The sequence below is a fragment of the Babylonia areolata genome, chromosome 1 (genome assembly GCF_041734735.1).
Source record: "Babylonia areolata isolate BAREFJ2019XMU chromosome 1, ASM4173473v1, whole genome shotgun sequence".
NCBI lineage: Eukaryota > Metazoa > Mollusca > Gastropoda > Neogastropoda > Buccinidae > Babylonia > Babylonia areolata.
In genome coordinates, this window is record NC_134876.1 from 53,974,608 (window position 1) to 53,996,981 (window position 22,374).

The 22,374-nt window shown below is 39.7% G+C and overlaps 1 protein-coding gene across 2 annotated transcripts; it reads right to left on the bottom strand.

The window, feature by feature from the left end:
- Positions 1–200: 200 nt before the first annotated feature.
- On the bottom strand, positions 201–18,990 carry LOC143284049 (AP-1 complex-associated regulatory protein-like). Of its 2 annotated transcripts, XM_076590659.1 has the most exons (11): positions 18,847–18,990; positions 15,933–15,984; positions 15,048–15,059; positions 13,254–13,274; positions 12,109–12,134; positions 9,330–9,426; positions 6,212–6,381; positions 5,600–5,685; positions 3,729–3,824; positions 2,001–2,049; positions 201–300 (listed from the first exon to the last, which is right to left on the bottom strand). In XM_076590659.1, the coding sequence occupies exons 1-10, from the start codon at positions 18,891–18,893 to the stop codon at positions 2,039–2,041; spliced, it is 618 nt and encodes a 205-aa protein (XP_076446774.1). In that variant the 5' UTR covers positions 18,894–18,990; the 3' UTR covers positions 201–300; positions 2,001–2,038. The 2 variants fall into 2 exon arrangements, with proteins under 2 accessions (XP_076446774.1, XP_076446783.1); XM_076590668.1 differs by lacking the exon at positions 15,048–15,059.
- Between the last annotated feature and the right edge of the window lie 3,384 nt (positions 18,991–22,374).

Here is a 22,374-nt window from a genome sequence, read left to right on the forward strand (position 1 = left end):
ACAGGCATATAAACGTTTTACACAATCACATGAACCTGTCCTTGCATGTAAGGAGACATAAGGCACATGCCCGTTTTCTCTACATAAAAAAACAACACAGTCATCATCTGAGGGAATGTTCATGAGCAACAACACTGTCCAAAAGCTGCCGTCGTTCAAGGCCATCATCGCTGACAAACCCATGGTCCCACTCAAGGTCACCGGACTGCAGAGAGCTGGCCGCCGTCATGGTGTAAAGAGAGGTAACCTCTGCCAGCGTTTCATCAGCATGGGAATCTGAGCGCAAACCGGGCTCCACACCTGATGAGGACAAGTGTGTGAATACGAAGAAAATGGAGTGAAGGTGGGTGTGGGGACGCAAAACAACAACAACAACAACAAAAAACCACCTCAACTGACAGAAATGTTACTACTAATAAACTGGAATAGCAAGCATATGTTCACATTTGTTCGCATACAAACACATACACACACAGACGTATAAACTCACACACACACACACACACACACATTTATATCATACATGAATGTCAACAGTTAAAAATTTATCTACCGCTTTCATATACAAAATCTGCAGTTCCATCTGCTTCCAAGAGATGTTTTATATGACAATGAACTTGTGTTTGAAATAGTTCAGCCCCACTGGCAATTTGTGGTAATTTTACTGGCTGAATAGTTTGTTCATTTCATTTTGTCTTTTTTAATTTTTAATTTTGCTAACTGAGGAGAGAGGAATGGGGAAAGTAATGATGATTTGGGGCAGGGTGGGATGGGAAGGGGATGGGTTTTCGTGAATAATCACAACTGTGGTTGGACGTTAAACAAAAGAACGAACACACACACAAACACACATTGAGCTACAGACGTATATGCATTAGCGCACAGTGACACACTAACAAAAGCACACACACACACACTATCTCATATAAAAGCACATGCACGCGCACACACACAAACTACACCTTCAAGCACACACTGAACAAAAATACACAAACACGCTCACACATAATAGTAATAACAATATTTACATAGCGCTGAATCTTGTGCAGACAAATCAAAGCGCTTTCACTCCAGTCATTCACACACACTCTTACACCACACTTTCATGCACACAGTGAATAAAAATACACCAACAGCACACATCACTCTATTTCAATTACAAAACACACACACTACACACCTGCAGTTCAAAGAACAAAAGTACATGCATATGCATTGAAAAGGACACACAATTACAAAAGAAGACTTCTTGTTTTTAAGCAGCTACAACACACAAAGATGAGACGTGTTAAAATGATGACTTGTTTCACTCCCATTTCTCTCTTTCCTATTTGTTGTTACACTGTCATTTAACATACAAACATGTCTTTCAATGATTGTCAGACACATATCTCATTCATTTGTTTACTTCTTCTTTCCTTCACCCACTGACTTATCTATATATTTACATTTCCTTTATTCTTTTCTCTTTTCATTGCCAGACCCAGGACACAGTCACACACACCCATGCATGTACACACACACACAAACATATGCATAGTCATTCGGATGAGACAATAAACCGAGGTCCCGTGTGCAGCATGCACTTAGCGCACGTAAAATAATCCACGGCAACAAAAGGGTTGTTCCTGGCAAAATTCTGTAGAAAAATCCACTTCGATAGGAAGAACAAATAAAACTGCACGCAGGGAAAAAAAAAAAAAGGGTGGCGCTGTAGTATAGCTGTAAATCTGTTGTGACAAAAAGAGAAATACAAAATGCTAAAAAGAAATACAAAATACAAAAAATACACAAAACATACACATACATGTGCATGCACCCACACACATTGACACAAACACATTAACGCACTGACCACTGTTCTTCCCCTTAACTCCAAGACAGGTCTGCACTCTCTACACTCAAACCAACATCCTTAATCACCTCATGATTTGTATCCTAAGTGTACAGTGTCAAACAAATAACAACAGAAAAAGACAAGTTCTTTCATTTATACTCACCACCATCCAGGAAACTGAGTATTGCATAACACTTGCACTTAATGTCCATCTACAATAAAAACAAAGAAAAAGCAAAAAAACCAAAACAAAACCAATCAGACACTGAGTTTCAAAATGCAAAAACACAAAGCTAACAGAAATTTAACATCAGACAACATCACATCACCTAACATCACATCAGTTCACAACATCAAGCTAAGGTGTGAATGTATGAAGTGTAACATCCAACAAAATCCTAAACTAATAACAATGAACACAAAACACACTGCTTTACCAAATTCAGAAAGCACCACCATCGAACCTATGACCCAAAGACTGAGAGCCCAAGGCTCCCCACCCCCCCCACCCCCCAAAAAACCGTCACATGTCACACTGGTTTTTTCTCAGGAGTGGGTCAGACGGTGATTAATAAAAAAAAAGAAAAAAAAAAGACATTCTGACAAATACACATGCAGACAGGAAAAAGGAAAAAAAAGGTGGCGCTGTACTGTGGCAATGCACTCTTACAGTGAAGGGCAGCTTGAATTTCACACAGAGAAACCTGCTGTGATAAAACAACAACAACAACAAAAAACCACAAAACAATACAAAATAATACAATGCAATGCAATACAATACAATGGGTTGTCAGAACTGCTGCATTTCTTGTTTGTTTTTCCCTTGTGTTTACTATGTATGGCCCAAATCTTTATTTTAGTTCCCGTCTAAACCTGTGCACATCCTTAACAGTTTTTCTCTCTCTCTCCCCCTTTTTTTGCTGTCTCCATCATCCGCAACCACTGCAGTGGCACTACTCCTTTGCTGCACATTCTGAGTTCCCCATACACAGCCAATCCTAGGTTCGCCTGCCACAGTCTCAGCATTGGCAGTTCACTGGGAACCACTGATGTTTAGTCACCAGGAGGCCTCACACCAGAGGAGACCCTGCACTGCTGCCAAATCACTTCGGTGGTGTTCAGTTGCGCCTGTTCCAATTCAGCACACGCAGGACACCAGCTACTAAGCCCCATGCAGATGACAGTAGTTGCTTAGTCATGGACCCAGACAGTGGAGACAGCCAACATGTCCTTCCAGCAACAGCCCCACCATGTGTCTGTTGCTTCTTTTCTTCTTCATCAGCTCTAAGTCTGTATCCAACACCCACTGCTTGCACTGAGCTTTTTTTCCTGCTTCATTGTTTAGCCACTCAAGAACATGTGGGCAGGCAAAACAGTATGTCAAAAAACAAAACAAAAACAAAAAAAACCACAAAACAACGAAAAAAGCCTGCAACCCATAAACTCAGGCAGGGGCTTCTTTAAAAAGCGTAAAAAACAAAAACACAAAAAAACAACATTAAGTGTTTTTGGAATCCACAGTGTTCTGTTTAACCCCTTGACAACTGCTGATGAGTATGCTTGTTAGTGAAGAACTGTTGACTGAGATAAGATTGAGCTTACGTGTCAGTACATCAATCACCACACTTTTAGTCTTGACTTCTTCCTCTTGGGATCCCATCACTATCGTTCAGCAAAACCACTTATAAGTACTTAAAAAGAAGGGCTGGTACTCTAAATACATGCCACACTGATCACATTTCTTCATGGTTCAGGAGTCAAGGGGTTAAAAAACAACAACAAAACCCCCCAAACAAACAAGACTAAAGCTACAATACTGAACAACAAAGGGCAAACAAAAGCCGAGCACTGGCGACATGTGCACGTGCTGACGTCCATCACACACACTGACCGGCCTCATGGTCCCACTCCAAGTCCAGTGAGGAGGCTTCCGTCAGGGACCGTTCCTTGGTCAGCATGGCCGAGCTGCTGGGACTGTGTCCATCCACTGTTGACACATGTCTTCCCTTGTCAACAACCATACTCTATACCAATGCTGGAACTGTGTCCATCCACTGTTGACACATGTCTTCCCTTGTCAACAACCATACTCTATACTAATGCTGGAACTGTGTCCATCCACTGCTGACACATGTCTTCCCTTGTCAACAACCATACTCTATACCAATGCTGGGACTGTGTCCGTCCACTGTTGACACACATCTTCCCTTGTCAACAACCATACTCTATACCAATGCTGGGACTGTGTCCATCCACTGCTGACACACGTCTTCCCTTGTCAACAACCATACTCTACACCAATGCTGGAACTGTGTCCGTCCACTGCTGACACATGTCTTCCCTTGTCAACAACCATACTCTATACCACTACTGGAACTGTCCATGCACTGCTGGCACATGCCTTCCCTTGTCAACAATGATACTCTATACCAATGCTAGAACTGTGTCCATCCACTGTTGACAAATGTCTTCCCTTGTCAACAACCATACTCTATACCAATGCTGGAACTGTGTCTATCCACTGCTGACACACGTCTTCCCTTGTCAACAACCATACTCTATACCAATACTAGAACTGTGTCCATTCACTGTTGACACACGTATTCCCTTGTCAACAACCATACTCTATACCAATGCTGGAACTGTGTCCATCCACTGTTGACACACATCTTCCCTTGTCAACAACCATACTCTATCGAAAGACATCCCTACGTCAACAACTGTCACCTGTCAAGGCATATCCTCTTGTTAACCATCGTCCTCTGTAATCCTGAATAATTCTGCCTGTTGTCTTTTGTAAAATTCTGTCCATTGGTAAACAAGTGCCATCTCAGAAAAAAACAACAACTGTGCCCCCCTCCCATAAAAACAAACACACTGTAAACAAACAACATTATATACTTTTGATCAGCTTTACCCACTACACTGTAATTATGTTCTCTGTTAATCAGTGGGACACACACACACACACACACACACACACACGCACACCACCCATTAAACTTTAATCATGTACTCCAATCAGAGGGACACAAACCGACTTACACACACCCATGTATAAACTATATCTATCTTATCTTTCCATCTGTCAATCTGTCTAACTGTATTAAGCACAAGCTCACTGGCTACAAAGGTGGGGTGAAAAAGGCTAAATAGATAAAACTGTACCCATGAAATATCTCAAACTGCTACAGGTGAGTACATCCACATGGACATCAATCGTACAAATGTCCTGACCCAGCCAAACATAATGAAGACACTTGTCCTCTTCCTACCAAGATGAATGTGACATTAAAACCAATTTGGTCGACACAATTTTCCCAAGTCTACTGTTAATCAGCTACAATAAAAATGTATACAGCATAATCACTCAATAAAAATATGTTTCTAACAGAAACATTCCTGCACTTTCGAGAACATTCACGATGTAAATGAAAATATGAAGTCTTGAAAATGAATATCAAAAGGAAGTCTTGAAAATAAAGAATACAAAAATAGAAGTCTCGAAAATGAATATAATAAAAAAGTTAATGAAGACTTTCTCAATGTGTTCTTATCTTCCGTCCTACTCACTCACTATCATCCCTCCACCCCCCTACTCCCCCTCCCCACCTCCTCTCTCTAGTTCTCAAGACCATTCTGACAAAAACTGATCTGGAGAAAAGCTGGTATTTTTGGACCTCTTCTGTTCATTTCAATCATTTCTGTTGAAGACCTTTGATAATTATGTACATCCCTGTCATTATTCAGCTGAAATCTGACCTGGAGCATGGACCTGTGCTCTGGCAGCCACGGATCTGGCCTTGACATTGGCCAAGAACAGTTCAAAGTCATCCTCTCCCCCTGCTCTGCAACAGTATCACAGAGTGCAAAGCTGGTGCTGAATTTGATTAGACAAGAATTATGTCCTCCACACAGAGAGAAAGAGACCAAGAGGAAGAGAGAGAAAGAGAGACACACACAGAGACTCAGACAGTGATGATGAATGCAGTGGCTGAATGGTGAGCATAACAGTGTCACAGAACTTCACAATGAGTGTAACTGTGTCAAAGAAATAAGCAATGTGTAACTGTGTCACAGAACTTAGCAACGTTATGTGACTGTGTCACAGAGCTACACAACGTGAGTAACTGTATCACAAAACTGAGTGAGGTGTGTGTCAGAGTACTGAATGATGTGTTTAACTGTGTTACAGAAACTGAGCAATGTGTGTGACTGTGTCACTGTGAATCACAATGCAGCAATGTTTGTAACCATGTCACAATATTATAAGACATTATGTAACTGTGTCACAGACCTGATCGATGTGTGTAACTGTGTCGCAGAACTGAGCGATGTGTGTGTGACTGAACTGAGCAGTGCGATAGAACTTACACCTCCCATTCCTCATCGTCCCCCAGCCAGGACCTTGACCCATTGGCTGTGGCATTCTTCTTGGCTGCCTTCTCCTTGGCTCGATGGAGCTTGGCGATGCGGGCGGCCTCTCTTTTGGCCTCAATGTAAGCCTCCTCTTCCCGTTTTAGCTCCTCTTCTCGCTCCGCCAGCTGTTTACACACAGCATTGCAGTGAAATATGTGCTGTTGTGTTTGCCTAAGTTTGATCATTGATACAACACTGCACAGATGAAGATGAATGCAATAATCATGTGAGAATGTGACAGCTATGTTTTTCATTATATGACTGGGAAAATGTTTTAAGTTCTATGATTATTATCATTGATATATTACTTTTGCAAACAGGTACATGTCTCGCAAGTGCTGAATCAGGGAAGGCACCACTCAATGCCAGCAATGGTAAAGCATGGTTTCTCTTTTGAGCGGCCTCACAGATATTGGGGTGACATTTTGGTGAGTGGCCTCACAGATATTGGGGTGATATTCTGGTGAGTGACCTCGCAGATATTGGGGGTGACATTCTGGTGAGTGGCCTCACAGATATTGGGGTGACATTTTGGTGAGTGGCCTTACAGATATTGGGGTGACATTTTGGTCAATGGCCTTACAGATATTGGGAGTGACATTTTGGTGAGTGGCTTCACAGATATTGGGAGTGACATTTTGGTGAGTGGCCTTACAGATATTTGGGGGTGATATTGGGGGTGACATTTTGGTCAATGGCCTTACAGATATTGGGAGTGACATTTTGGTGAGTGGCCTCATAGATATTGGGGGTGACATTCTGGTAAGTGGCTTCACAGATATTGGGGGTGACATTCTGGTAAGTGGCTTCACAGATATTGGGAGTGACATTTTGGTGAGTGGCCTTACAGATATTTGGGGGTGATATTGGGGGTGACATTTTGGTGAGAGACCTCACGTATATTGGGAGTGACATTTTGGTGAGTGGCCTTACAGATATTTGGGGGTGATATTGGGGGTGACATTTTGGTGAGAGACCTCACGTATATTGGGAGTGACATTTTGGTGAGCGGCCTCAATGATATGGGCGGTGATACTGGGGATGACATTTTGGTGAGTGGCCTCACAGACATTCGGGATGAGGCTGCAGCATGAAAATAAGGCCCCATGGCAAGACAGGCATGGAAAATGGGGCAGAAAAAAAAAACTAAACAAAAAATCTAACAACAACAAAAAACACCAAACAGTAGCATGCAGAAATCTTTAACTTTTACCAATCATTTACCAATATGCCATTTCATAAAATATTCTGAAAAAATAATCATATTTTGTGCTGGGAACAATTTAAGGGTTAATAATAAAATATAAAATAAAATCGTATATTTATCAAACTCTGAATTTTGACCAGTGTTCTCACTCCGTTCAAAAATATTCAAATTCTGAACAGTCAGGCATTTGCTCATAATGTGCAGTTGTGTAGAGAAAAGTAAAACGACAGTTTATGACATGCATGCAGAAACAGTAACACCATTTTGTGACACCATCAGAATCACCGTGTTTTTTCCTTATGGAACCAAGCAGTAAAAAAGGAAACTTTCCAAGTAACAATATTGAGAAAAGAAAATCATTTTCAGCTTTGTTTTTTCCAACCTCCATAGAAAAACCAAGGATCAGTTTAAATCACTTTCCGTTTTATCAGAGTTGGCTAACTGTTTTTCAAAACAATCAGGGAATGTTTTCACACCTTAAACTGGAGTCATTATTTTGATAATTATCTGTTAAACGCTAGCGCGTGCATACACACACACACACACACACACAAACACATGTACAGAGAATGGGATACATTCATAGAAAAAGAGACTGAGAAACACACATAGAGAGAAATAGACAGAAAAAGACAAAAATACATTCATTACTAATGTACTTGATAAAAATTCACATTTCTATTGAAACTAGCATAAGCAAGGCTCTTCTTTTTTTTATAACAAGAAAAAAAAAATGAAAAACAACAAAAAAACAAACATTGTAGTGTTAGGAAAAGCTGCATAATTTTTTTTTGGGGGGGTGGGGTGGGGGTGGGGGGAACATTGGCAATTTTGTTCTTCAAACTGGAGTATAAAATGGCCACGTAGAACATATATACGTAGAACTGATAATAAATAATAAAAGCAAGGCTAGGCCTATGTCAAAGAAAGTGTTAAAACTGCAAGGTCGGTATGCTAAAAAAAAAAACCCAATGGTAATCTTGACTTTGTTGGCTCACAACATAAATCATCATAACAACTGCACTGCCAACATAAGACACTGTATCCCAACTCTGCCAAGGATAAAGATGAAAGGTCCTACACTTTTACCACCACTGGGGAAAGTGAATTTGTATCTACTGGGCCAAATCCTCTCCTTCCTGTCAGTTCAACATTTCCCAGCCAAAGTCAGGTACCTCTTTACACCTGGGTGGAGTGAGGAAAATCAGAGTTAAGTGCCTTTCCCAAGGACACAACACCATGTCAAAACAGTGCCTCGAACCCTGATCACTGGTGAACACTGGATCAGACATCTAATACCTAACAGACTCTGCCAGTTCCTCCATACTCTGTATGGATAACACAAAAACAAAAGGTCACCCATGAAGCCTGTGGTACTTTTCTCACCAGTTCTTTCTTTCTCTGCCCCATCCACTACCTCATAGAAAGGCTTAGCTAAAAAATCAAACAAAAAAACAACAACAACAACTGTAGAGTGACTACTGAGGGACTTTAAATGTCTAGATGATCCCATCTGAGTACTCCACTGAGGAAAGTTTGGGACACGTTATCACCTGTTTCTCTCTGCACAGGAGAACGTCTTCTGCTTCCTGTCTTGACCCTAGTGCAGTAGATTTTTACAGCTTTTTATATTTTTGCATGGTAGATTTTAACAGCAATCACATTTTTTGACAACTGCATACATCACTGACTTAAAGCACAGATTTTTAAAAAGACAAAAAGAGCCAATGATAACACCACCATACTTACACAGGTTTGCAATATTTACGACACTGAAAAAAAAAATCAATAAATATCTACAACTGAATGAAAGGCTAAAGCATTTTAAAAACATTTACCACTGCAAAAAAACAGAACTGAACATACCTGGTGATCTAATTCCTTATCAATTTCCGTCTGCTCATGCACAATGACATCAAACTGCCGCGACTTCAGCAACTGTTTCTCACGGTCAGTGAGCAGTCTTGGCAGAGGAAGATAAAAATCACAATCATTCCAAAGCAACTGCACACACACTAATCAGCTCACACCACAACATCACTCATTACTCAGCGACACAGAGAGAGAGAAAAAAAAAACCATAATAGGAAATTAACTTCAGAACCTCAAACATAAGTCCCCAGCAGTTTCCTAACTTCTTTCACTTTGGTGTCAGGCCTTTCAACCACATCATCATATTTTCTTTTCTTGGACTGTCAAATTTCTTTTTAATTTCTGACAAATTATCAATAAAATGAGTAATATGGCACATTCATTCAAAATGTTTAACCCTTTCGCTGCCAAGCTCGCATTTATGCAGCAGCTAGGTTGAGGACCTATGTCACTGAAGGGTGACCAGATCATGGGTCTGTTATCCATGAACCTACTGCTCTTAATGTTCAGTGGTCGGACAGGCCATATTTTCTACACATAGCAGGGGGAATCCCCCAGCTATTATTAGACACCATATTTTCTGTGTTTGTAGCACAAGGGAATTTTGCACTCTAAACTGACTGGCGGTGAAAGGATTAACTGTAAAACAGGTAAAGTAACTTAAGCTCCCTTTGCGTCTGCCAGAAAATTTAAACCTTTTTTTTGAACAAACAATTTCTCTACAAGCGTTTCATTGGCACAGAGCATGGTTAATCCTCTGTGTATGCTAGGGACCATTCTTGAAATCTGCGCCTGCTCTAGTGGTTCTGAAGTTACTTTCAGTGGAAATCATTGAAAAATACAAGAAATGCATGCATCATTGTTTTCTTTTACAGAAACTATGTCACAGAAAACATCAGTGATTCACTGTCTGATGCACATGCAAGTGACTGGAACTGGAAACAAAACACTGTGGCATGCAGACGTTCTGTTTCCAAGCACACAACACACAACAGAATCAGCTATGCAACTCCAATGACAAGTTATTCCTCTAACATTCCCTCTATCCTTTCTGCTGAAGTGTACCAGAATTCCATTTCAGAAACTTTTATTGCAAGAAACATTGAAGCTAGATCCAACTGATACTGGATACATGTGTATTTGTACAGGATACTCAGAAGTTTTCCACCTGTTGGTACAATGTCTTTCTTGATTCAGGATTTTGCATAAACACACACACACACACACACACACACACACACACATGCATGCTCTCACACATATTCAAATATGCACACTCACAAGCCTGTTCCGAGTCCTCTCAACAAAGCTGACATCACCACAGTAGCATGTGACCGTATACAGAGGGATACAAATAAAATTTGACATCTGCAGGTAAGTGGATGAATCATACATCTCACTGACATACACTTGATTCTGATCTCGTTCAAACAAATGGACCTCCCGATAAACAGTTCTAAAAAGGGACTGATGTACTATCATTAAAAATAAACAAAACAAAACAAAACAAAGGATTATGCAGAACATCCTATATCATGGACCACGTGTTTGTTCACAAAACATCTCATTCAGTGACTACATGTCCTCAGGAACACAGACCATCATACTGAAAGACGATCCCCAGGGAAAGACACTGCATGACCATATCAGAAGAACTGAAGTAGACGCTGAACTGCAGCAGGAGAGCGCAACACAGCAGTGTATCTACAACAAGACTGAAACCAAAATGTGTACAACAGAACCTATGTACAGGGTGCAGGGGGTTCCCCACCTACCAAGCCCAAGGAAGTAGAGACTGTAAAGGGTCCTGCAGAGAGCTCTAGCTGTCCTCTGGTCGGCATGTCCATCACAATCACACTTTTACATTGTTAGTCATCAGGTGTGCTAAAGGTACTGCATGCATGCTGCTACTTTTTCCCTTTTGTTCTTCCTATTGTTCTCACCAACTGGGAACAGTTCTTGCGTGATGCCCAATAAAGTCAGTTCCATAACATACATTTCAAATCAGTCAGAATGTGCACAGGATAAACATCACCCCACACATCACATGCATTTTAAGTATGAACATGAACATTGTATGGTGGACGTAACACACACACACACACACACACACACGCACACAATTGATGTACAGAAAAAATCCGTAACAGACTGAATTGTAGAAAGACATGACTAAAGCAGCTTACAGATGGCTCAGCACATACACAATGAAGTTTACCAAGTTGCACATTCACCCACTCACATACCCTGCTAACAACTCCCAAGTCTGAACCCTATGAAAAAACAACAAACAAACGAAAAAAAAACAAAATACAAATATGTGAAAGTTAACTGATAAATTTGTATATATTTTGCTTAGAATGCCTTGTCAAATGAGCTGTTTCATTCATTATCTGTGAGCACTCTGACTTATACTGAACATGAGATAAATTGGCATAAGCACAATTATTCTTAAAAGGATTTTTCTGTGGAAAATATTCTTTTAAAATAAAAAATCCATGGAGAAAAAAGCCATTGACAGTCACACACACACACACACACACACACACACATTCCATATCCATAAAACAAATCTGCTCAAGTACTTGGTCAACACACTTAACACACACACATGCAAGAAAAGACACGATTACTCTTCGTTTTTATGCCCTAATCTGACAACGTCTGAAAGTGAACACTGAGACATGTACCATACTACAAATAATGGCAATGAGATATTAGATGAAAATAATGACATTAAAGCAACTTAATAGTAATAACTAATATACAGTACCTGCTCATCTCATCATGAGGGCTCTCCTGTAAAAAAATCAATCAATAAAAATGAAATCACTGATTTTGTAAGCAGTTCTTCAAAAATCTGTGTGAAGTATCATAATACATGTGACTGACGTAAAAATATAGAATCTGCACTTAAACAGTATTTGTCTTTTTCCCCTAAATTGTTAAGTAAACAAAAACAAACCAACAAGTAACAAAAAATAAATTCATCAAGCAAATAAACTTGAATAAAAGAAAGAATAAATGAAGAAAAAATGAGGAAAAGGAAAAGGAAGAAAAGGAGGAACAAAAGATGAAAGAAAAAGAAGAACATTTCCAATACATAGAAAGAAACAAATAGCAAGGTGTACACTGAACATTGCATCCCAAGGACTGAGACAATCATTGCTGTGTCTAAATTTTGTCTAGCTATCTTCATCAAACGTTATTCTGGAGCGATCAAAATAAAAATTCATTACTATGCATACAAGTCTACCATAAATCTAATTCATTAACTGAACCACCCAACTGGTTGGAACATCATATCTGAACTGGAATAATGAGAGAGAGAGAGAGAGAGAGAGAGAGAGAGAAAGACAATGACAAAGACAAAATATTTATTATCGAGGATAATTGATAAGCAAGTAACATACTTTTTCACATCCAGCCCTCGCCCTAAAGAGGGAATAATTCAATAAAGCTAAAGAAGCGAAAATGAGTAAAACAAACAAACAAAAAACAACAACACAATCAAAATAGACCATTATTTCACCATTCACAGCCATTCCACACAAAAAAGAAGAAGAAAAGAAAAGAAAAAAAAATCATGAAACACACACACACAATACAAAAAAAAAACAAACCAAAAAACCCTGAGAAAACAACAGTCCTTCCGTCGCAATCAAACACCATCCCACCAGTTCACACACACACACACACACAAACACACACACACACATGCACACACACAAATGAACCCACTCAAGAGAGAGTGAGAGGGAACCCACAAACTGTCGAAAGAGAGAGAGAGAGAGAGAGAGAGAGAGAGAGAGAGAGAGAGAGAGAGAGAGACAGGTAGGCAGACTGTCAGACACACAGTCTGAGAGTGAGAATGAGATATACCTTGGTCACAGGCAGAGACAGAAAATGTTAACTTACCTCATCCATTAAGGTTTCAAACTGAAAAAGAGACAAAAGATAATTACTAAGTTTGAACACTAAATGTCTAAGTTCAATGCAACCACTCTTAAACTTGTAATTATGTATACATTCTTGTCTTTTCCTGTGATAGAATTTACCCCCCCCCCCCCCCCTCACACACACAATCATCACGCATACACACAGAGACATTTACACAAATATGCATACACTACACACAATTCATCATAACTGCACTGTATATTATATTTATACACAACCACCATAAGGGCATATGAGGAAGGATGGAGTGAGGAACAGAAACAGATAATAAACAAAATAACACACAATCTCATGACAGGATATCTTTCTATCTATCTGTAATGTATACATACATGCACACAAATCATACGAGCCATAAGCATAAAGATAAGTAATGTGACAAACACACAAGTCATATGAGCCATAAGCATAAAGATATAATGAAACACACAACTATACATTCAGTGAATCACAGCATTTCCTCAAATATCAAAACAATGAGAACTCAGGTAATATGTAATAACATTCATATCCCTTAACAAATACAGCACTGTAAAAAAAGAAACAAAATAACAAGCAAAAGAAAAAAAAATACAATCCCAGGTTTGTTTTCAATTTGGTTCAAATGACAATCACCAAAACTGCATGGAACAAAGAATTTGGATTAAAAAAAAAAAAGAAAAGAAATTCTTTGAGAATGATTTTTCTTCTTCTTCAAATTTTCTTGATATCAGCAGAAGCAGAACAGCAAAGTTAATGTGTTTCTTCTTTCTTCCTTGGCAGTTTTCCTATATATGGCCATATGAAACTGTTACTGGGTGTTCTAAAAACATTCTAGATCAGAAGGTTATAAAAAGTTACATATGAAGTCCGTAGTAATACTAACTGACATGAAGCCATGTGCGCAATACATCTGCACACACACACACACACACAAAACGTAAGTGCATGTGTACACCATTTTTGTTGGGGTTTTTCCTTAGCTGGAGGTGGATGACTTAGTGGGTGGTGGAAGAGGGGGGGGGGAGGACAAGGAGGAGGGGATAGGGAGGAGGAAAGGGAGTGGGAGGGAGGTTCACAGCATGGGAAAGACACAACATAATAACAGTAAAAGACAGCCATCGACTAATGTGTGGTCTCTGCCTAACATTGTGCCAAGTGTTTACCACGTTACACACACAGCACAGCAAAATTCATAATTAATGGCATGTTTATTCACAGCCTTTATACAATTCGACCTGTCATTTGAAGTCTGAGTGTTCTGCATTCTCAATAAGTACTTTACTACTTTAGCTTGAAAAAGTTGCAGACAACTGTGAGCTTTATATTATTTGGATATCTTACATTTCTATACCTGTCAAATGTCAATGTTACGTTGAACATAAAACACAGAAAAGCAATGAAAATGGGGAAATATGGAGTTATGTCTTGAGAGCTAAAACTCATAGAAAATTCATTTATACATCACAGCCAGTGTAGGGTGACAATATCACACATGCACACACACACACTGACTGACTGAAACCATTTATTGTCAGATTAACTGTCACAAGACTGACATCCAGCACTCTAACCACTCGGCCACAGTGCCCATTCGAACATGTAATTATGTGATCAATAATAATTAATGAATGATGCAATAATCTGTCAAGAATATTGTTCTGTTTTCTGTTGATATGTTCAGTTCCACTCAGGGTGGTAAGCAAGCACACACACGCACCAAAAAAAGTACACCTGTGTCAACTTGTGGAAAATTAAGAAATCTGAACGTACATCTGATGCATCCTGAAATGTAATAGCAAATCGCACTTCTGAAACAGCCTTTTCACACATCTTCAAAGTTGCTTATCAGCCTATTAACAAAAAAAACCAAAAAAAAACCAACAAAAAAATCTTATGCTGACTATAATAGTATAAATTTCTCTTTGTAAAAGCCACAACTTTTATGAGTTACACGCTTTAAATTATATATATATATATATATATATATATATATATATATATATATATATCTATATCTATCTAGCTATCTATCTATCTATCTATCTATCTATATATATATATATATATATATATATATATATATATATAATATATATAGACACACATTCTATTGACAACACCAAAACATAAACTGTTTATAGGATTTTTTAACTATTCACATAAAAATTATCACTATGGTTGCAGAGAAACTCAACTAAGCTCACACAAAAATGTGTGAGAAAATTACCTAGGGGTTTCAGTGTTTTCCATTATAATATCATGTTATACAAGATGTAAATGCACATTCAACCACTAATTACACTTATTCTGACTATCTACCATTCCTAATTTTAGAAAATAGCACTCCAAAGACTGCAATCATGACTAAGTTTACCAAAGCTACCATTCAAGTAAAAACAAACACTTGAAACAACAGTCTCTAATGGTGCAACACAGAAAATCTTTACTGAACTTGTCAATCAATACCTATGCCACATCATGTGCAACTTTTACCGCATCTTCCAAAGATTATTCATACACTGCTTTAATTTTAAAAAAAATTTATTATTATACTTAGCTAACACAGTAACAGGATTTCACATATGCATACACACATTACATAAACATCAACAAACAATTATTCTACATAATTAAAAACTGATAAAAATTTTATACCTCAATGGACTGGTTTCCTTCCACATGGTACCTTGTCTTCAAATATTTCCTCCTGTTTACAAAGAAAAGAAGTCAAATATCATCAAATTAATCATAATCATAATGTACAAATTGATCTCTCTCTCTCTATATATATATTATATATATATATATATATATATATATATATATATATATATATATATATGCATTCATATACTTTAAAAAAAAAGTTAAATCAAAGCACCACAAACACTTTGGTTTCTCAAGAACTTCCATTGCATGAGTGAAGAAATGAGTGAGTGAACTCGACTAAACAATCCAAGTAACTGTCTAGCAAAACAGTCACAAATACTATGTTAGGAAATGTAAAATGGAATTAATCATGTGATTTGCTTATACTGAATCACTGTATTGGTTTGAATTAACTATTCAAGATATATATATATATATATATATATATATATATATATATATATATATATATATATATATATCTAATAATATTTCCCCCATGCATCGCCCAATCATACATTTGTAATTTTTGTTGTATGCAAAACAACTGGTCCTACCACTATTTCTCTGGCCTATCTCTGTGGTACTTTTCTTGATTATCTTTTTTTGCTGTTGATGATGTAATGCACTATAGTACACTAATTAATGGATTGTAACAAAACTGAATCACAGATTGAAACTGAAAAGTGAAAGCATTGTTATTCTCAGTATTCCTTAATAAGTTTAGAATTTTTTTAATTAAAAAAAAGAAAAAGAAAACATACACTGACTCACAAAACACCACCCCTTATACACACACATACACTGACTTTCAATAGACTGAACAGGATGTCTTCTCTTAAAAAAAAAAAAAAAAAAAAAAATGTAACCCACTTTCTGTGTTGTCTCTATTGATGATTTGATCAGACAATGAATTACATATTAGAATATATTTTCCAGTGAGGAATGTTGAGTTGGGATATGTATAATTGGTTTACACTTCTGAGAAAATGCTTCTAGTTCTACCTTAACAAATGCATGCTTGCAGGAGAATGCATAATACATATATACACTAACATATATATATATATATATATATATATAGAGAGAGAGAGAGAGAGAGAGAGAGATACATGTGTGTGTGTGTGTGTGTGTGTGTGTGTGTGTGTGTGTGTGTGCGCGCGCGCGCTTGTGTGTGCGTGTGTGTGTATACATGTAAGGTAACACACACACAGGAAAAATTTCTTTACTTCTTATGAAAACAGATATCTTCTTCTTCTTCCGGCAGTGTCCAGCTGCCAACCTTGGCAATTACTGACACTTGGAGAAGCTGCACACCACGTTGGTATCAGACGAAGAGAGAGAGAGGGACAGAGAGAGAGGGAGGTTGTTGGTAGAATATGCACTGACTTGCTTAATTTTTCATCCAGTCCTCACCCTTAACAGGGTCTACACTACACAATACTAGGCATATGTATGGTGGTAAAAAAAAAAAAAGGAAAAAAAAAGAAGAGGAGAAACTAAGCACACACACCAGAATTTGTTGTACTGCAAGTAACGATGCAAAAGAGTACTAGTACTGTAGTAGTAGTAGTAGTAGCAGTAGTAGTAATTACTAGTAGTGTAGGGACTGGCATTTGACTGCCTAGGCCTCAGGGCCTTTTTTATGTCCCCTTCAATATCGGTCTCCTTTTATTTGTGGGATACATATATGTTTTCTTTTACACGTACTGTAAATCACTCGTCAAAGTCAATAAATTTTTCTTTTAAATTGATGTTCATGTCAAGGAGATTTTTGAACACATTAGTATTTTGTGCAAGTTTAGTTTCAATAGGTGGTGCATTCCATATATGTGCAATTCTATTAGCTAACAAATTTTTCCTTAGGTTACTATTACAGTGGTCTTTACAAATTTTCATCATTGAATTTCTTGTACTCTCATGGTCTGATATTCTAAAAATATTATTCAAACTGAATGACTGATACAATAGGCACCAACATGACATAGATGATAGAATTAATGTAGTAACATTTCTGTATCAAGGGAAACATACTTCTTCTTCTTCTTTCCCTTGGCTACCGCCTTCATCATTGTGAAGATTCTGTAGACTATAAGGGGGGTTTGCGTGTTTTTGAGGTTTCCTGAGGTAGAGGTTGCTGGGCCAGGGGATGGGAGGGGGGGAGGTATGGGGGTGGGGGTGGGGGAGGTGATCAGATTCGGGATTTGAAGCCTTCCAGGGTTGGGCTGAGGGCAATCTCAGCAGGAAGGCTGTTCCAGTTTGTTATGGTTCGGGGAAAGAAAGATTTTTGTCTGTACAGCGTCCTGCAGTTGGAGAGGTGGTACGCTGCTGGGTGCGATCCTCGGGTCCCCGTGGATGCTGAAGGATTTTGAGAGGGCTTGTGGCATGTGTTGATGATAAGACTGCCGCTATGGAACTTATAAAAGTTAACCAGTCTTGCCTTTCTCCTTCGCTCTTTGAGGGGGGACCACTGAAGAGTCTCTATCATGTCTTGCACACTGGATGTTTTCCAGCGAGCAGCCCGGCGTTGTACTGCCTCAAGTTTGTTATTGTCCTTCTCTGTATTGGGGTCCCACACAGAGCTGGCATACTCCAGGGTTGGGCGGACCAGTGTTTTGTAGGCTTGCTGTTTGATGCGCTGGGAGCATACTTTCAGGTTCCGTCTGAGTAGGCTTAAGGTCTTGTTGGCTCGGTTGGAGACATTGGACGTATGGGCTCTAGAAAGCGGGGTGGGGGAGAGAGGGGAAGCAAATACACAATAACTGAATAAGTGTCGTTTTGTGAAATGGCCAAACCAAAAGTCGACAAACTCGAACTGATGCAGTGCGTACGGCGATGCATGACGCGGCGATTAGATTTTCCTTCCTTCTTCCTGCTTAGGTGTTTATTTAAAAAAATGAAGTTTCTTCGTTTTCCTTACCTCCTGCTATCCAGCAAACCACAGCACCAAGTAAAACAGTTCCCCATGACTGAACGAAGACAGAGAAGCCTACAGTGCAGTCAGCTTCTCGTGATATCGACCCCACATTATCAGACAACCAAAACTATTAGCAGCAGCTGGCTGCGGAAGTGACCTGTCAACAAAGGGGAGTAAAGCTTGTTTGTATTGTTTCGTGGGTGTGCTGGGGAATGGTAGGTCCGGAGGAGAAAAGTGGGAGAGGTATCAATATCAGTATCAGTAGCTCAAGGAGGCGTCACTGCGTTCGGACAAATCCATATAATCTACACCACATCTGCCAAGCAGATGCCTGACCAGCAGCGTAACCCAAATCGCTTACTCAGGCCTTGGAAAAAAAAGGAAAAAGGGGTAATGAATATTAAAAAAAATAATAATAACAATAATAATAAATAAAGAGAAAATTTTTTATTTAAATTAAAGGAAAAAAAGATAATAATAATGATAATAAGATAAAAAGACAATGATGATAAATAAGCAAATAAATGTAAAATATGCAGACACACATACACACATGCACACACACACACACATGCATAACAGATATGCAGCAAACATGCAGTATCACAGATATGAAAGCACAAACAAATACACATGAACATACCTGAGCCCCGACACACACACACACACACACACACACACCATCTCCCACATTACCCTGCACCCCACCCCCCTCCTCACCCTCCACACACTCATTCGGCCTAGGCCTCTTATTGCAGCTTCCATGGCACACACACACACACACACACACACACACTCACTTATATAAGCACACACAAAAACGCCTTTTATGTTTACATTACACTGACATGGATGGTGTCACACCCTGTTTTCTTCCTGCCGCTCAACCGCTTTCCTGGACGTTGCGGGGTAACTGTCATTTCCCAAATCCACAAACTACCTGTGGATCTTCCCTCCACCAAAGAGAGTATACAGGCCTATCCAAAGATGTCGTTAGGAGTGTACTGTAAGTAACTTAGTTATTGCTCTTTCATACTAGTTTCCAAAAAATAAACCCACACACCTCCCAGGCTGCTATCATGATATGTCCAAACTGCCCCCTCCTGTCCCCCACCAGAAGCATCCACCCTCCATCCTACTTGGTTACCTTATTGTACATACCACATAATATTACCTCACCTCATTTCCAAGTGGGTAGAATTAGAAATCAAATGTTTCGGAATTAAAATGCAAGAAAGCCATAGAAAACAATGAAAAATGGCTCAGACCTCTAGAACAAAGGGCTGCTTCAGGAAAACCTTACAAAACAATATAAAGCATCACCAGCAATAACAGTACTGGTATCCACATGGGCACACAAACAGTGCTTGACAGTTTGCAGCCATGGAAAGTTATGCAGACAAAATGGCTTTATTAGTAAAAGGGTTTTTTTGCTGGTGTACTTGCTTTGTGGAAAGCGGCATAGATATCCAGGGTGGTTTTAAATGTGATCTTAAAGTAGAAGTCCTTGTTTGAGCCTTTTCCAACAGGCGCAGTAGCCGAGTGGTTAAAGCATTGGACTTTCAATCTGAGAGTCCCGGGCTCGAATCTCGGCTACGGCACCTGGTGGGTAAAGGGTGGAGATTTTTTCCGATCTCCCAGGTCAACATATGTGCAGACCTGCTTAGTGCCTGAACCCCCTTTGTGTGTATACGCAAGCAGATCAAATACATATGTTAAAGATCCTGTAATCCATGTCATTCTTCGGTGGGTTATGGAAACAAGAACATACCCAGCATGCACATCCCCGAAAACAGAGTATAGCTGCCTACACGACAGGGTAAAAACAGTCTTACATGTAACAGCCCACTTGTGTGCATACAAGTGAACGTGGGAGTTGCAGCCCACAAACAAAGAAGATATCTTTCCCCGACTGTACTTTTTTTTTTTGCTGCCCCATCATCTGCGCCGTTCCAATGGCATTACTCCCACACCGCTCATTTAGATTCCCCCATACACGGCCACACCCGGGTTCGTCCGTCGCAGTTCCAACGTCGGCAGTCCACAGGGAACTATCGATGTTAGGTCGCCTGGAGGCCACACACCAGAGGAGACCCTGCACTGCTGCTGAGTCACTTTGGTGGTGTTCAGTGGTGCCTGTTCTGTTTTAATGTACTTAGGACACCACCTACTAAGCGCCCTACTAACGACAATAATGGCTCAGTCGCAGAGCCAGACTGAGTGAGCGTCTCTCCCAGAGTGGAGACCGCCACCACGTCCCTCAAACAACAGCCCCCCATGAATCTGCCGACACTGACGACATTGACAGGACTCACCCCAAGCACGGAAGGGGAGGTCACCATGAGAGCAGGGCATAAAAGGCCACAGACTTTGAAACTATTTTGTTTATATTGATGATGATGGAGGAGGAAGATGATGATGATGATGACGATGTTGCTATGGAGGTCCATTTTGGTTTGGGACTGCGTGACAAGGCTGTACTCTACGCTTCCTGTCATAATGATATCCCGGCATTAACCAGGCCCGAGAGATACAGACACTTGCAGTGTTGGTCAGGTAATTAGAGCAAAACACCCAGACGCATCCTTGAAGTGGATGACACTCGACTGTGTGGTCCCAGTCTCCCCATTTAAGCCCACAGCACACTCAACTCTGGGTAGGAGCTGGCCACGGGCCGAAAAACCCACCTCCGCTGGGATTTGAACCCGTGTCCTCCCAGCCGTCAGTCCACAACGCTAACCACTTCGCCACAGCGGCTGGTCCCGACTGTACTTGTTGCATTTCTGTAAACTTAACTATCAGTTAATAAGCTTGTTGGCCTCCACCACTTTTTTTTCAGTGAAACACACATTGTTGTGTGTTGTGAGAAGAAAGCCCATGCTGTGATCTGGAAGTGTCCTGCCTGCATGGTTCTTCTTCATGAGCGGTCTCACAGTTTCTTTTGTCTCTTTGCTTTTGCTCTTTTCTTCCTTGGTTTTACATAAGTGATTACAGTTACTGCTGAGTTTGTTCTTGGCATCTGTCCCATGTTCCCCCCGACCCCTTGGCACAATCAAAACCCTAGTTAATAACCACAAAACCATCAGCATACCCTTTGCATGCATATGCCTTTCTTCATATTTGAGTCTTCAACTTCTTCGCCCTACACTGTGAAGTCATTGGGTTGCCGCATAGCACTTTCACCATATACCTCCAGCTCTGCAAATGGTATTCCCATCCATTCTGCAATGTTGTCTGTCCATCGCTTTTTCTGTCTTCCTCTCTGTCTCCATCCCTGAACATTTCTTTGAAGGATTTTTTTTAGCAGTGCTATTGGACTTGAGTATACAATGACATAAACTTGAGCTCTGGGTACAAATGTAAACAGTTCCATCTGCAGGCATGAATGTGAGCATGTGTGAGTGTGTGAATGATATACACATGTGTGTGTGTCTGTGCATGTGAATGTACATATGTATACATGTGCATGTGTGTGTGTGCATGATCATTCACACTGCAAGTTCAGAAAACCAGCCAACACACACTCCTCCA

What these genes read in the sequence shown, in the direction of transcription:
- LOC143284049 (XM_076590659.1), bottom strand. Translation starts at nt 18,893, where the DNA reads ATGGGGAACTGTTTTACTTGGTGCTGTGGTTTGCTGGATAGCAGGAG. An exon ending in TTGAAACCTTAATGGATGAG is followed by an intron (nt 12,135 to 13,253) that starts GTAAGTTAACAT and finishes ATTTTTTTACAG; the next exon opens with GAGAGCCCTCATGATGAGAT. An exon ending in ATAAGGAATTAGATCACCAG is followed by an intron (nt 6,382 to 9,329) that starts GTATGTTCAGTT and finishes GTGTGTAAACAG; the next exon opens with CTGGCGGAGCGAGAAGAGGA.